Source organism: Lampris incognitus, chromosome 9 (assembly GCF_029633865.1).
Source record: "Lampris incognitus isolate fLamInc1 chromosome 9, fLamInc1.hap2, whole genome shotgun sequence".
NCBI classification, from domain to species: Eukaryota; Metazoa; Chordata; class Actinopteri; order Lampriformes; family Lampridae; genus Lampris; species Lampris incognitus.
The window spans coordinates 61,912,753-61,928,426 of record NC_079219.1 but is presented as its reverse complement, the minus strand read 5'-3'; the positions used below and the strand labels follow the sequence as shown (position 1 = coordinate 61,928,426).

The 15,674-nt window shown below is 46.1% G+C and overlaps 1 protein-coding gene across 2 annotated transcripts in view; it reads left to right on the top strand.

The window, feature by feature from the left end:
• pik3r4 (phosphoinositide-3-kinase, regulatory subunit 4) overlaps positions 1-15,674 on the top strand; it is a 77,240-nt gene that overhangs the window by 12,262 nt on the left and 49,304 nt on the right. Inside the window, exons 8-11 of one of the 2 annotated variants that reach the window (XM_056286032.1) lie at positions 2,761-2,982; positions 3,410-3,583; positions 8,084-8,229; positions 15,331-15,534. In XM_056286032.1, coding sequence (XP_056142007.1) covers positions 2,761-2,982; positions 3,410-3,583; positions 8,084-8,229; positions 15,331-15,534 — 746 coding nt within the window. The remainder of the gene's footprint in view (positions 1-2,760; positions 2,983-3,409; positions 3,584-8,083; positions 8,230-15,330; positions 15,535-15,674) is intronic. The other variant, XM_056286033.1, reaches the window with a different exon arrangement.

Here is a 15,674-nt window from a genome sequence, read left to right as displayed (position 1 = left end):
CCAAAAGATCAACATTTTGGAATGGCTCAGCAAGAGCCCAGACATGAATCCAATAGAACATCTGTGGCGTGATCTGAAGAGGGCTGTGCACAGGCGATGTCCTCGCAACTAAATGAATCTAGAATGTTTTTTGCAAAGAAGTGTTGGAAAATATTGTAAAGTCAAGATCTGCCAAGCTGATGGACTCTTACCTTAATAGACCGAGTGCTGTAATAAATCAGAAGGTGCTTCAACAAAATGTTAGTGTAGGGGTGTACACAATTTATGTAACAAGGTTACTGTTTGTTTTTTTTTCCCTGAAAGGTTTGTTTTTCACTTGAATTTTATAGGTTGCGATTTCACATTGAGGGTGGAAAGATATAGATTGGGTGTTATGTGCACCATGCTCCATATGTTTTTATTATTTTTTTCTGGTTAAAACTCTGAAGTGTTAACACAGCACACAGTGTTCTGGTTAAAGCTCTGCTCTGCAGTGTTAACACAACCCACAGTGGTCTGATTAAAGCTCTGCAGTGTTAAGACAACACACAGTGGTCTGATTAAAGCTCTGCAGTGTTAACACAGCACACAGTGGTCTGATTAAAGCTCTGCAGTGTTAAGACAACACACAGTGGTCTGATTAAAGCTCTGCAGTGTTAACACAGCACACAGTGGTCTGGTTAAAGCTCTACTCTGCAGCGTTAACACAGCAAATAGCGGTCTGGTTAAAGCTCTGCTCTGCAGTGTTAACACAACCCACAGTGGTCTGATTAAAGCTCTGCAGCGTTAACACAGCACATAGCGGTCTGGTTAAAGCTCTGCTCTGCAGTGTTAACACAAGCCACAGTGGTCTGATTAAAGCTCTGCAGTGTTAACACAGCACACAGTGGTCTGGTTAAAGCTCTGCAGTGTTAACACAACACACAGTGGTCTGATTAAAGCTCTGCAGTGTTAACACAGCACATAGCGTTCTGGTTAAAGCTCTGCAGTGTTAACACAGCACACAGTGGTCTGGTTAAAGCTGTGCAGTGTTAACACAGCACATAGCGTTCTGGTTAAAGCTCTGCAGTGTTAACACAGCACACAGTGGTCTGATTAAAGCTCTACTCTGCAGTGTTAACAAAGCACACAGCGGTCTGGTTAAAGCTCTGCTCTGCAGTGTTAACACAGCACACAGTGGTCTGGTTAAAGCTCTGCTCTGCAGTGTTAACACAGCACACAGCAGTCTGGTTAAAGCTCTGCTGTGCAGTGTTAACACAGCACACAGTGGTCTGTTTAAAGTTCTGCTTTGTAGTGTTAACACAGCACACAGCAGTCTGGTTAAAGCTCCGCTGTGCAGTATTAACAGTACACAGTGGTCTGGTTAAAGCTCTGCTCTGTAGTGTTAACACAGCACAGTGGTCTGGTTAAAGCTCTGCTCTGCGTTGTGAACACAGCTCACAGTGGTCTGGTTAAAGCTCTGCTCTGCAGCGTTAACACAGCACACAGTGGTCTGGTTAAAGCTCTGCTCTGCAGTGTTAACACAGCACACATTGGTCGGATTTAAGCTCGTCTCTGCAGTGTTAACACAGCACACAGTGGTCTGATTAAAGCTCTACTCTGCAGTGTTGGCACACAGCACACGGTGGTCTGGTTAAAGCTCTGGTCTGCAGTGTTGGCATACAGCGGTCTGGTTAAAATTGTGCCGTGTTAACACAGCACACAGTGGTCTGGTTAAAGCTCTACTCTGCAGTGTTAACACAGCATACAGCGATCTGGTTAAAGCTCTGCAGTGTGAACACAGCACACAACGGTCTGGTTAAGGCTCTGCAGCGTTAACACAGCACATAGCGGTCTGGTTAAAGCTCTGCTCTGCAGTGTTAACACAAGCCACAGTGGTCTGATTAAAGCTCTGCAGTGTTACCACAGCACACAGTGGTCTGGTTAAAGCTCTGCAGTGTTAACACAACACACAGTGGTCTGATTAAAGCTCTGCAGTGTTAACACAGCACATAGCGTTCTGGTTAAAGCTCTGCAGTGTTAACACAGCACACAGTGGTCTGGTTAAAGCTGTGCAGTGTTAACACAGCACACAGTGGTCGGATTTAAGCTCTGCTCTGCAGTGTTAACACAGCACACAGTGGTCTGATTAAAGCTCTACTCTGCAGTGTTGGCACACAGCACACAGTGGTCTGGTTAAAGCTCTGCTCTGCAGTGTTAACACAGCACACAGCGGTCTGGTTAATCCTCTGATCTGCAGTGTTAACACAGCACACAGCGGTCTGATTAAAGCTCTCCTCTGCAGTGTTAACACAGCACACAGTGGTCTGATTAAAGCTCTGCTCTGTAGTGTTAACACAGCAGAAAGTGGTCTGATTAAAGCTCTGCTGTGCAGTATTAACACAGGACACAGCGGTCTGGTTAAGGTGCTGCGCTGCAGTATTTACACTGCACTGAGCTTTATCTCTGATCTTCATTCATCTCTACCTGCTGTGTTCCTTCTTAACACTCATGTCCCATGGAGAGCCACTTGAACGCCACACTACAACATGAAGCCACCAAACACTACACGACATGAGGTCATAAATTAACGGATCTTGAATTACACAGAGGAGGACTAATTAGTGATGTCAGATGGTCTAGTGCTGTGTTGGCATGAAGACTTGCATACACGTGGCTCTTTGTGGTACGTGATTGAGTACCACTGATTTATTGAGTACCACTGATTTGTACTTCATTCTTTACTGCTTAAAAGACATATCACTAGAAGAGTTAATGAAGTTTGTGTTTGTGTGTGCTCAGAGCTACAGGCACTGCATGAGATGGTACAGCAGAAAGTGGTGACCCTGCTGAGCGACTCTGAGAACATTGTCAAACAGTCTTTGATGGAGAATGGCATCACACGCCTCTGCGTCTTCTTTGGGCGGCAGAAAGCCAATGACGTGCTGCTGTCTCATATGATCACCTTCCTCAATGACAAGAATGACTGGCACCTGCGTGGAGCCTTCTTTGACAGCATTGTGGGTAAGTACGGTTACAAAAATGAAAATGTTTCAGCGGGGTCAGGTTGTTGGACAACCTCTTTGAGGAAAGTGAGGACATGCCTATATAGTGGATCGTGGCTCCACACACAGTGGCTGGAATCCAACCCTGGACCATCAGATTTGTGAGTCAACAGTGCCAACCTCTCAGCCACAGTGCTATTAAGTATTGTGCCTTGATTGTTTTGCAGTTTTTGTATTAGCTTTTGTCAATTTTTAAGACATTTAAATATCTACACCTGAAACTACACCAGAGGCAGCAGCATGGCCTGCTGATATCAGACATGTTTTTTTTTTTTTTTTTTTTTTTTACCAGATAACCAGGGTTCAGAGCAGAAAATGCAAAATCCATCAAAAATCTAGTTTGTTCCAACTGTTCCCCTTCCTTGACCCTATGTTGGGTGGTGTAGGTGTGGCGGCCTATGTAGGGTGGCAGAGCTCCTCTATCCTGAAGCCCCTCCTCCAGCAGGGCCTGAGTGATGCTGAGGAGTTTGTCATCTACAAGGCTCTCAACGCCCTCACCTGCATGTGTCAACTGGGCCTGCTGCAGAAACCACACATCTACGAGTTTGTCAGCGACATCGGTGAGATCTACAATGTCCAGTTGGCATTATTTCATTCAGGCTAATGTGCGCGCAGTTTCAATTCTTCTGGATTTTTGTTCTTTTCTCATTTTGTCATTGTTTTTCTCAGCTGTGTTTATACATTACATTACAGTACAGTGATTTAGCCGACGCTTTTATCCAAAGCGACTTACAATAAGTGCATTTAACATTGGAAACCAGGAGAACTACTAGTCATCAGAGGTCATAAGTGCATCTTCTCTCTAAACAAGCATCTAAGAGCAAAACCAGTGCTAAAGTAAATGCGCAAGAAAGAGATTTTTTTTTTAAATGAGTGAATACAATACGTGCTAAGAGCAAGTAACAGGGTAGTAGTTCTTGAAGAGGTGAGTTTTCAACCTGCGCCGAAAGATGGGCAGCGACTCCGCTGTCCTGACATCAGTGGGGAGTTCATTCCATCACTGTGGGGCCAGGACAGAAAAGAGCTGTGACCGGGTCGATCAGCAGCAGGGGCCTCTGAGCGACGGGGCAACCAGGCGTCTCGAGGCAGCAGAGCGAAGTGGTCGGGCGGGGGTGTAGGGCTTGACAATGGCCTGGAGATAGGAAGGAGCTGTTCCTTTCATTGCCCTGTAGGCTAGCACCAGAGTCTTAAACTGGATGCGAGCAGCTTCTGGGAGCCAGTGTAGGGACATGAGAAGGGGAGTTGTGTGGGAGAACGGTTTAACACCAGATGAGCTGCAGCTTTCTGAACAAGCTCCAGCGGTCTGATGGCCGACTCCGGGGCGCCAGCAAGGACAGTTGCTGTAGTCCAGCCGGGAGATGACCAGAGCCTGGATGAGCATCTGTGTCTTGTTGGTGAGGAATGGGCGAATCCTTCTCATGTTATAGAGGAGAACTCTGCAGGAGCGAGCAACCGATGCAACGTTTACAGCAGGGGTCAGGAACCTTTTTGACTGGGAGAGCCATAAAAGCCAAATTTTTCTAAATATATTTCATTGAGAGCCATATAGTATTTTTAACGTATAATAAATTAAATATGTCTTACTTTTAATGCGACTTCTGGTGCTGCATGGTTTTGCTGATGGCCTTGTAGTCTGGTTCATACGTGGTGAGGTTGAGCTTCATGCAGGTGTTGAGGCTTCCATCAGTTAAACATGAGCGTAGGTTGGTCTTAATGTTCCTCATATGCGAGAATGACTGCTCACATGCATATGTAGAGCCAAACATGGTCAGTACGGCAATACTCACACGCTGCATTGTGTGGTATGTCACAGGAAGCTCGTTCCAAAGTTTAAGAATCAGCTGGTCTTCAGGTTGAAGATTTTTCATTTCTGTCCACTTGTGTTCCCTCGCCAGCTCTGCTCGCTGTTGTGCAAGACTTTCCAACTCTCCATTAAGTGACTTGAACTTACTCATCCACATGTCTGATACCTTCAGGTCAGCAACTTCCAGCTCAAAGTCTCCGATAGAGACCCCGGGGATGCATGTCAGGTCGATTTTGTCCACTGCACACTCATGTGGATGAGTGATGAACTTGAAAAGACCAGTGCGCGCACGAAATTCTCCAAAACGTGCTTTGAATGACTGCAGGAGATTGGACGTAAAGCCAGCTAGCTGCTGGAGATCCAGATGTTGAGTGGAGTCACTTGCTAAGCATGCATCTCTAAATTGTTGCAGTCTTTCAAAGTGCAGAAGACGACCTGTTTCAATGTCCCTGAGAAAGACTTCCAGCTTGCTTTCAAATGCAAACACTGCTTGTTGAAGGGATGAGATTGTATTTCCAATACCTTGCATTTTCACATTGAGCTGGTTCAGATGGCCAGTTATGTCCACGAGATAGTTAAACTGCAGGAGCCAGTCAGTGTTGTCTAGCTCAGGATGCTTGACGCCTTTAATTTCAAGAAAAGTCCGGATTTCACTCAGGCAAGCTGCAAAACGGCTGAGCACCTTCCCCCTTGACAACCAACGCACGTTGCTGTGTAAAAGCAGACCGGGATAATGATTCCCAACTTCTTCTAACAGAGCTTTAAACTGGCGATCATTTAAAGCTCGGGCAACAATAAAGTTGACCACTCGAATGACCAGCGACATCACCTCACCAAGCTCCTGGCCACACGTCTGAGCGCAAAGCGCCTCCTGGTGCAGGATGCAATGAAAACTTAGGATGGCTCTCTTTTCATGTTCACGGAGAAGCGCTACAAATCCTTTGTTCTTCCCCAACATACAGGGTGCACCATCAGTACAGACAGAAATAAGTTTATCCATCGGTAGTTTTTTTTCTTTAGCAAACTCCATGAAAGACGTGAATAAATCCTCTCCTCTTGTTGTCCCTTTCATTGGCAAAACAGCCAAGCTTTACTCACGCAGTGTGTCACCTGCAGCATACCTGGCAATGATACTGCACTGAGATAGATGGCTAACGTCTGTTGACTCATCTAACGTGAGAGAAAAGTATGTCCCGGCGTTTATGTCCTTAATTTGTGTTTCCTCGACTTGATTTGCCATCATGATGCTACGATCGTGCACAGTTCTTGCTGACAGGGGCATGTCTTTTATTCGTTTGATTATCTCGTCTTTATTTGGGAAGTCATCAAACAGTTCATTGGCCACATCAAGCATGAATGTTTTGGCATACTCGCTATCTGTGAATGGCTTTCCATTCCTTACTATTGCCAAAGCATCCGCAAAGCTAGCGGAATTCCCGTCCCCTTGCTTGGTCCACACACGTAGTTGCTGCTGACTCGTCTGCACTCTCCGCTGTAGCTCCTCGCATGCCCTTTTCCTGCTGTCCCCCGCTGGAGATTTCGATGCAAATGAAGCATGGTGTGTATCGAAGTGCCGCTTTATATTTGACCGTTTCATCGATGCAATTTTATCATTGCATATTAGACATACCGCAGATCCTGCTCTCTCCACAAATGCAGATTCCTCTGTCCACGCAGCCTGGAATGCACGGTAATCATCGTCTTTTTTTCTTTTCGCCATCTTTTCCGTTACAAGGGTTGAAGCGGATAAACTAGTTGGCTATCTGATCAAATTGATTTCTTCACTTTACAATGACCCGGACATGCTTGCGAGCCATTGGTTCCCGACCCGACCCACGGGTGACCCGTGACCCGTGAAATTTATCTTCAAAACTAATTTCTGTTTACTTTAAAATGACACAGTATTATTAAGAAATATCACAAGTATTTTAAAATCAGTTCCAAACTGATTTTTTTTTAAAAAAAATTTTCAACTCAAAATTGTCTGGGAGCCATATGCCGTCACCGGAAGAGCCATATATGGCTCGCGAGCCATAGGTTCCCGACCGCTGGTTTACAGCAAACGATAGTTAGTCGTCGTCGTCCAGGATCACACCCAGATTCCTCACAGTCCGAGTTGGCGTCACCACAGTGTTGTCAATGGTGATGGCCAGGTCTCGGTGCTGGCAACCTTTCCCCGAGAGGAACATCAGCTCTGTCTTGTTCAGCTTGAACTTCAGGTGGTGTGTCGCCATCAACTCTGAGATGTCAGTTAAGCATGCAGCAATGCGTGTCTCTACTTGTGTATCAGAGTGAAGAAAGGACAAGATGAGCTGGGTGTCATCGGCATAACAATGGTAAGAGAAGTCATGCGAGCGAATAACAGAACCCAGGGATGTCGTGTACAGGGAGAACAGGAGAGGACCCAGAACCGAACCTTGTGGAATGCCTGTAGTCAGTCTGCGAGGCTCTGACACAGATCCTCTCCATGTCACCTAGTAGGATCGACTCGTCAGGTAGGATACAAACATTGAGAGTGCAGAGCCTGTAACACCCAGCTCCTCGAGAGTAGGGAGGAGAATCTGGGGGTTCACTGTGTTGAACGCAGCTGACAGGTCCAGGAGTGTCAGGACAGAGGAGAGTGTTTATATATATATATTTGTGTGTGTGTGTGCCGTGATGTGCACGACGAGGCAGTTAATATATTATGTTCTTTCCCATGTAGCTTTATTGACCGCTGGTGATTGGTTATGATATATATATATATATATATATATAATTTTTTGTATATATCTGTTATATTTTTATAATAATAATAATACATTTTATTTCTGGGAGTCTTTCAGAGCACTCAAGGACACCTTACAAAACACGGTTAAAATATTAAAATGAAATTATTATTATTAGTAAAATTAAATTATTTTTACTTTTATTTCAATTTATTTCAATTCAAAGGCATCAAGTGTCACATAAAACAAGGTTTTATTATTCTTTCTATAATTGTGTTTTTCATCATGTTTAATTCTCGATTTAAAATTCAGTTTGAAATTCCTTTTTAACTTATATTTAAGAACTATTATTCAGTTTTTGTATTTCATGTTTCATTTTGTTTTACTCTGGCTTATTTTGTTGTTCCTTTTATGATTTTTAAATGGTTGCCATACGAAGACAATCACAGAAAACTGTTTTATCCAAGATTTGTCGGTGGGGGAATCCACAGTATGCATTTAATTCATTTAAATGGAGCACATTATTTGTCCTTTCCTGCTTGCCGTAGCTCCGTTCCTGTGCCACCCCAACCTGTGGATCCGCTATGGAGCGGTGGGCTTTATCACAGTGGTGGCTCAGCACCTAAATGTGGCCGACATCTACTGTAAACTATTGCCTCACCTCAACCCCTTTATCACCCAGCCAATTATACAGGTGAGTCCTCATACCTTAACCCCACAATACACCATCACTCTGATAATCATTACGTTTTCATACATCTGTTGAAAACAGATTCTATCATACCATCTGCAATCCTTTTAAACCTTCAAATGTGTGTGGCCCTGCTGCCATTTTTATATTAACAAGCAGAGATCCGTTAGAGATCCTGCTACCACATTTATATTAACAAGCAGAGATCCGTTAGAGATCCTGCTACCACGTTTATATTAACAAGCAGAGATCTGTTAGAGATCCTGCTACCACGTTTATATTAACAAGCAGAGATCTGTTAGACATTCTGCTGCCACGTTTACAAACCCCAATTCCAATGAAGTTGGGACGTTGTGTAAAATGTGAATGAAAACAGAATACAATGATTTGCAAATCCTTTTCGACCTATATTCAATTGAATACACTACAAAGACAAGATATTTAGTGTTCAAACTGATAAACTTTATTGCTTTTTGCAAATATTCACTCATTTTGAATTTGATGCCTGCAACATGTTCCAAAGAAGCTGGGACAGGGGCAACAAAAGAATGGGAAAGTTGAGGAATGCTCAAAAACCACCTGTTTGGAACATTCCACAGGTGAACAGGTTCATTGGAAACAGGTGAGTGTCATGATTGGGTATAAAAGGAGCATCCCCGAAAAGCTCAGTCGTTCACAAGCAAGGATGGGGCGAGGTTCACCACTTTGTGAACAACTGCGTGAGCAAATAGTCCAACAGTTTAAGAACAACGTTTCTCAACGTACAATTGCAAGGAATTTAGGGATTTCATCATCTATAGTTCATAATATAAAAGATTCAGAGAATCCGGAGGAATCTCTGCATGTAAGCTGCAAGGCCGAAAACCAACATTGAATGCCCGTGACCTTCGATCCCTCAGGCGGCACTGCATTAAAAACCGACATCATTCTGTAAAGGATATTATCACTTGGGGTCAGGAACACTTGGGAAAACCATCGTCAGTTAACACAGTTCGTCGCTACATCTACAAGTGCAAGTTAAAGCTCTACCATGCAAAGCGAAAGCCATATATCAACAACACCCAGAAACGCCGCCCGCTTCTCTGGCCCCGAGCTCATCTGAGATGGACTGACGCAAAGTGGCAAAGTGCTGTGGTCTGACGAGTCCACATTTCAAATTGTTTTTGGAAATCATGGATGTCGTGTCCTCTGGGCTAAAGAGGAAAAGGACCATCCAGATTGTTATCAGCGCAAAGTTCAAAAGCCAGCATCTGTGATGGTATGGGGGTGTGTTAGTGCCCATGGCATGGGTAGCTTGCACATCTGTGAAGGCACCATTAATGCTGAAAGGTACATACAGGTTTTGGAGCAACATATGCTGCCATCTGAGCGACGTCTTCAGGGATGTCCCTGCTTATTTCAGCAAGACAATGCCAAGCCACATTCTGCACGTGTTACAACAGGGTGGCTTCGTAGTAAAAGAGTGCGGGTACTGGACTGGCCTGCCTGCAGTCCAGACCTGTCTCCCATTGAAAATGTGTGGCGCATTATGAAGCGCAAAATAGGACAACGGAGACCCCGGAGTGTTGAGCAACTGAATTCGTACATCAAGCAAGAATGGGAAAGAATTCCACCTACAAAGCTTCAACAATTAGTGTCCTCAGTTCCCAAATGCTTATTGAGTGTTGTTAAAAGGAAAGGTGATGTAACACAGTGGTGAACATGCCCCTGTCCCAGCTTTTTTGGAATGTGTTGCAGGCATTATATTCAAAATGAGTGAATATTTGCAAAAAAACAATAAAGTTTATCAGTTTGAACATTAAATATCTTGTGTTTGTAGTGTATTAAATTGAACATAGGTCAAAAAGGATTTGCAAATCATTTTATTCTGTTTTTATTTACGTTTTACACAACGTCCCAACTTCATTGGAATTGGGGTTTGTATATTAACAAGCAGAGATCCGTTAGACGTTCTGCTACCACGTTTATATTAATAAGCAGAGAGCCATTAGACATTCTGCTACCACGTTTATATTAACAAGCAGAGATCCGTTACACATTCTGCTCCCACGTTTATATTAACAAGCAGAGATCAAGAAACAAGACAACAGATAAACATAACATAGACATACAGGGGTGGATGGGTAGGGGGGCTATGAGAGGGAGAAGCGGCAGCCACACACGATGCCAGCAGTACTCTCTTGACTTGGACAGATATAAAAGGGAAAGAAAAATAAACATCATGAATCACATAAATCACAGATGAAGTCTGAAGAGGTGAGTCCTGACCAATGACCTTAATATGGGCACCCCGCAGCAGTGTCCGATGCGCTTGGGGAGGGAGTTGGGGATGGAGTTGAGGGAGGGGGCAGGTCGAGCGCTCAGTCCCCAGCCTGCCCCAGACCAGGGGTGGATGAGCGGATGGGGAGGCACGAGAAGGCAATGGAGAAAAGGTGTGTCTTGAGACGGGATTGGAAGAGTGGGAGGGATTCTGAGTCTCTAATGATTTGGGGAAGTGAGTTCCAGAGCCTGGGAGCTGCTCTGGAGAAGGCTCGGTCACCAAAGCCGTGGAGGTTGGACCTGGGGGTGGAGAGAAGGGAGGCCGAGGTGGATCTGAGGGACCGAGAGAGTTGGTAGGGGGAGAGGAGATCGGTGAGGTATGGGGGAGCCAGATTGTGAAGGGCTTTATAAGTAAGAACCAGGATTTTGTAATTGATTCAGTGGGAGATGGGTAGCCTGTGGAGGTCTTTTAGGACTGGGGAGATGTGGTTCCAGGATTTGGTGAAAGTTAAAAGTCGGGCGGATGCATTCTGGACCAATTGGAGTCTCTTGATAGAGGTAGCACTGATGCCATATAGGAGTGAGTTGCAGTAATTAAGGTGGGAGGAGATGAAGGCATGGATCAATATCTCAGCAGCAGGGCATGTGAGAGAGGATCTTATTTTTGCTATGTTGCGAAGGTGGTAGAAGGAGGAATTGACCATTTGGTGGATATGTGGCTCAAGGGAGAGGCTGGCATCAAGGATCACACCAAGGTTGCGTGCCTGGGAGGAAGGGGAGACAGTAGTGCCATCGATGGTGAGTGCAAGGTTGTTGATTTGGCTGATAGTGGACTTGGAGCTAATGAAGAGGAGTCCAGTTTTGTCACTGTTGAGTTTGAGAAGGTTTTGCTGCAACAAGATTTTAATTGCAGACAGACAGGAGTTGATGTGAGAGAGGGGTGGATTGTGAGGGGATTTAGTGCTGAGGGATATTTGGGTGTCATCAGCATAACAGTGGAAGTCCAAGTTGAAATGGCGGAGAATCTGACCAAGAGGGAGGATGTAGATGATGAAAAGGAGTAGGCCGAGTACAGAACCTTGGGAAACACCTTGTGTGACTGTGGATGGAACAGAGGAGTGGTTGTGAAGGGAGATGAAGTGTGACCTGTTGGAGGGGTAGGACTGGAGCCAGCTGAGTACGGTGCCTTCAGTACCGACATCTTTCAATCTGGTGAGCAGGATGTTGTGGCTCACAGTATCGAAGGCTGAACTCAGGTCGAGGAGGATGAGGATGTTAAGGGCTCCAGTATCAGCAGAGGTGAGGAGGTCATTAAGGACTTGAAGGAGTGCAGTTTCAGTGCTGTGAAGTGGGCGAAAACCGGACTGGAGGGGTTCGAGTAGGTTGTTGGAGTGTGGGTAGCATTGGAGTTGTGTGGCGACAATGCGTTCCAGGGTTTAGAGAGGAAGGGGAGATTGGAAATTGGCCGGTAGTGGTTGAGGCAGGATGGATCAAGACCAGGTTTCTTGAGAATTGGGGTGACCGCTGCAGTTTTGTTGGTAGAGGGGACAATTCCATGGGACAGTGAGGAATTGAAAAGGTTGGTGAGGTAGGGGCATATGGCAGGGAGGCATTTCTTCAGTAGGGGGGTGGGGAGGGGATCAAGGGAGCAGGTTGTGGATTTTGATGAGCTGATGAGTTCAGAGATAGTGGTAGGGGCAACTGGAACAAACCGGGAGAGGCGGCGATCAGGGGTAGGGGTAGGGAGGTGAAGAGGAATGGAGAGAAGAGGGCCTGGAGTAGGTGCTGCCGAGTCAGATGCAGGGGACAGTGATTTGTTGATGGCGGCAATTTTGTCTGCAAAAAATTGGAGAAATGAGTTGCATTGTTCAGCACTAGAGTTGGAGAGGGCATCGGTACGGGGCTTGAGGAGGTTGTTTACAGTGGAGAAGAGGGTGCAGGGGTTACGGTTGGAATCATTAATGATGGTGGAAAAATAGGCACACTTGGCAGCAGTGAGGGCATCTTTGTAGGCAGAGAGGTGGAGGTTGTGGGCTTCTTAATGTACAGTGAGAGATGTTTTCTTGACGAGTCGTTCCAGTTGGCGGGCAGTCTGTTTCATTGTGCGGAGCTCAGGTGTGAACCAGGGTGCAGAGGTGTTGAAGGAGGCTGTTTTTGTTTTGAGAGGGGCCAGTGTGTTGAGGGAGGCAGACGGAGTGGCGTTGAGGTGATTGGTGAGATCATCAGGTAAGGTAGATGCTGGTTCCAGGGGGAGAGCAGATCAGAGAGTTGGAGGGGGTCAATAGATTTAGTATTGCGGAATGTTATTTCTCTGAGGAGGTGTGGCTGAGGAGTTGGGGATGGAATAGTGAACTGGATGAGATGATGGTCTGACAGAGGAAATGGGGATGGATGAATGGATGTTGTGTACCGGTAGATTGATAGAGCAGACCAGGTCAAGGATATGACCTTTGACATGGGTGGGGAAAGTGACGTGCTGGGTGAGGTTGAAATTGTCCAATAGAGTGATGAATTCTGATGCAAACTTACAGGTGGGTAAATCACTGTGGATGTTAAAATCACCAAGCAGTAGTAGGTGTGAGGAGAGAGATGAGGCTATTGTGAGGAGTTCAGAGAGGTCAGACAGGAAAGATGGATTTGGTGTGGGTGGCCGGTAGATGAGAATGACAGCCATTGAGCAGGTTTTAAAGGCGAGGAATTCAAATGATGAGACGGTGGGGAGTGAGAGCTCAGTGGTCCTGAAATTCTGATTGAATAAAACAGCAAGACCACCTCCACGAAGGGAGGGACGGGGTCTGCAGATGTAGCCAAAACCAGGGGGATGCTTCGTTGAGGGAGAAAAAGTCGCCAGGTTGTTGCCAGGTTTCAGTGAGCAGGAGAAAGTCAAATGAATTATCAGTGATTGTTTCATATAGGATAAGGGCTTCGTTATTTAGTGATCGGGTATTAAGGAGGGCAAGGTTGATAGAATGAAAGGGCAACGTAGTGGGGGCATGCTGGAGAGGTCTGAGGTTGTCCAGGTTAGCAGTGCAGGGAGGTGCAGTGGAGGGGGGGCGGTGGGAACATAGTGTTTGGATGTGGGATATCGTATCAGGGTTAGTGGAAGGATGTAGATGACGGGAGTGTCGGGCCGCGATGAAGATAACGGCGGCAGCGGAGGACGCCAGCAGACAGAGCGGAGGTGCGTGCAACAGAGGATAGCCGGTAGTTTTTGTTGAGGGACAGGAGTTCATCAGGAGAGTAGTGTAAGGGAGGAGGAGGGAAACTAATCAGGGGAGGAAATAAAAAGGGAAACCAGGGCATTCTATGTAGTTGTAATAAGGGGGGGGGTAACGTAAGTAAAAACAGAAGAGGGCAGAGTGTTGGTTCCATGAGACAGGTGGATTAACAACGTTGGAAACGTAAGGGGGATAGCACAGAGCACGGATGGGATGGGGCTAGCTACTCACGATATGAAGGGGAGTGCCGCCAGGGATGGTGATGTCCAGATTACGCTAGTCCCAATTGATGATGGCCCAAAGAGGGATAGTGTCGAGGGAAAATAAAATAAATAATTCAACGGGGGTTGGGGGACGGAGCCAGATCTGGAAGCTAGCGTGCAGAGCCAGGAGGTGAGAGCTCACGTAAAGCTAACATTAGCCGAGTGGTGGTTAACCAGTTAGCTAGTTAGGCGGCTAGCACGGAGGGCCGAAAAAACGGGGACAGAGAGGTGACAGACAAGAAGGTGGGAGAAGCGGCAGCCACACACGACGCTAGCGGTACTCTCCGATTTAAACAACAGACATACATTGTGACAACCCCAGGGTCAGCCCAGCTTCAGCACCATGGCCAGCGACCCAGCACAGCCCAGAAACGCACCTGTACCACTTCCCCCCTCAACAAGAGGGAGACTGAGCGACACACCTGGCCCCAATCGGAGGCTGGTGAGGAGCCCCAGGATAAAAGGGAGCCAGAGACAGCTGCCCGGGGGGGGAGAGAGAAAGCTATAGTTGTTTTGGCTGCCCAGCGTACGAGCCAACGAAGACGGTAGCCAGCCGGCTCAGACGAGGAGCAGTACTCCTGTTGCACGTTTTCTCTCTTTGGTTTGAATAAATGCCCACAGCGGGCTCAACTTGCCGACGGTCTCTGTTTCGTTGTTGGGTCGGGTGCTAAGTTCTCCATGGTTGTCACAACATACAAAAGGCGGCGAAGACAAAAAAGAAAACAACAGCGAATCCAACCGACAACAGACGAGCAGTGGCAAAGAGCGTCTGCTCAGGCTGAGATCCGTTAGACCGTCTGCTACCACGTTTATATTAACAAGCAGAGATCCGCTAGACATTTTGCTACCACGTTTATATTAACAAGCAGAGATCCGCTAGACCTGCATGTTTGTAATTTGATCAGCAACACAGGCCTGAAGTGAGATGTAGACACCGACCGGAATACATGATGAACAGTCCCGTGGTTAATAGAACAATTTAGTCAGTGAAAAAGGTCTCCAAGCGAGTGAAAGTTCAGTGAAATTTCCCACAGAAGTGGGCCAGTGAAATGCCAAAGCCAAAGTTACCTTATCCTCCACTGCTACAAAAAGAGATTTAAGTCAAAATAAATGCCCAGGATGTGGTGCAGAGGCATATTGAAAGCAATATGGGGAAAGATAAATGGGGGGGGGGGGGGGGGAGCAGAATTCATGGTGAGTTAATATAGTTTTTTTCCACCTGTTTAATTTGTTTTCATGTAAAGCCAATCTCATTGAATTTGCATGTGGAAAATGTGCCTTAAAGTTTGGCTCATTTGAACTTTGGTTGACAGATATGAAGCAGATGTCCAGCAGCCCCTCAGTAAGTTTGCCTCTGTTCTCAGATTGATAAGGAGCTGGTCTTGCTGAGTGTGCTGAAGGAGCCAGTGAGTCGCTCCATCTTTGACTACACACTGCGCTCCAAAGACATTGGCAGCCTCTTCCGCCACCTGGCTCTCCGGCAGAAGAAACGTGCGGGTTCTATCCCAGAATGCCCCAACCCTGATGATCCAGCCATTGCTCAGCTCCTCAAGAAACTACTGTCGCAGGTCAGACAGTTATCATTTCCCCTGTTTGTGATATTGTATGTTTCGCTCCCAATCTGACCTCCCTTCCCCTGTCTTCAACTTCATTCTATCTGATGGAAAAATAATTCCTCTTTCCCCTGTCTTCAACTTCGTTCTATCTG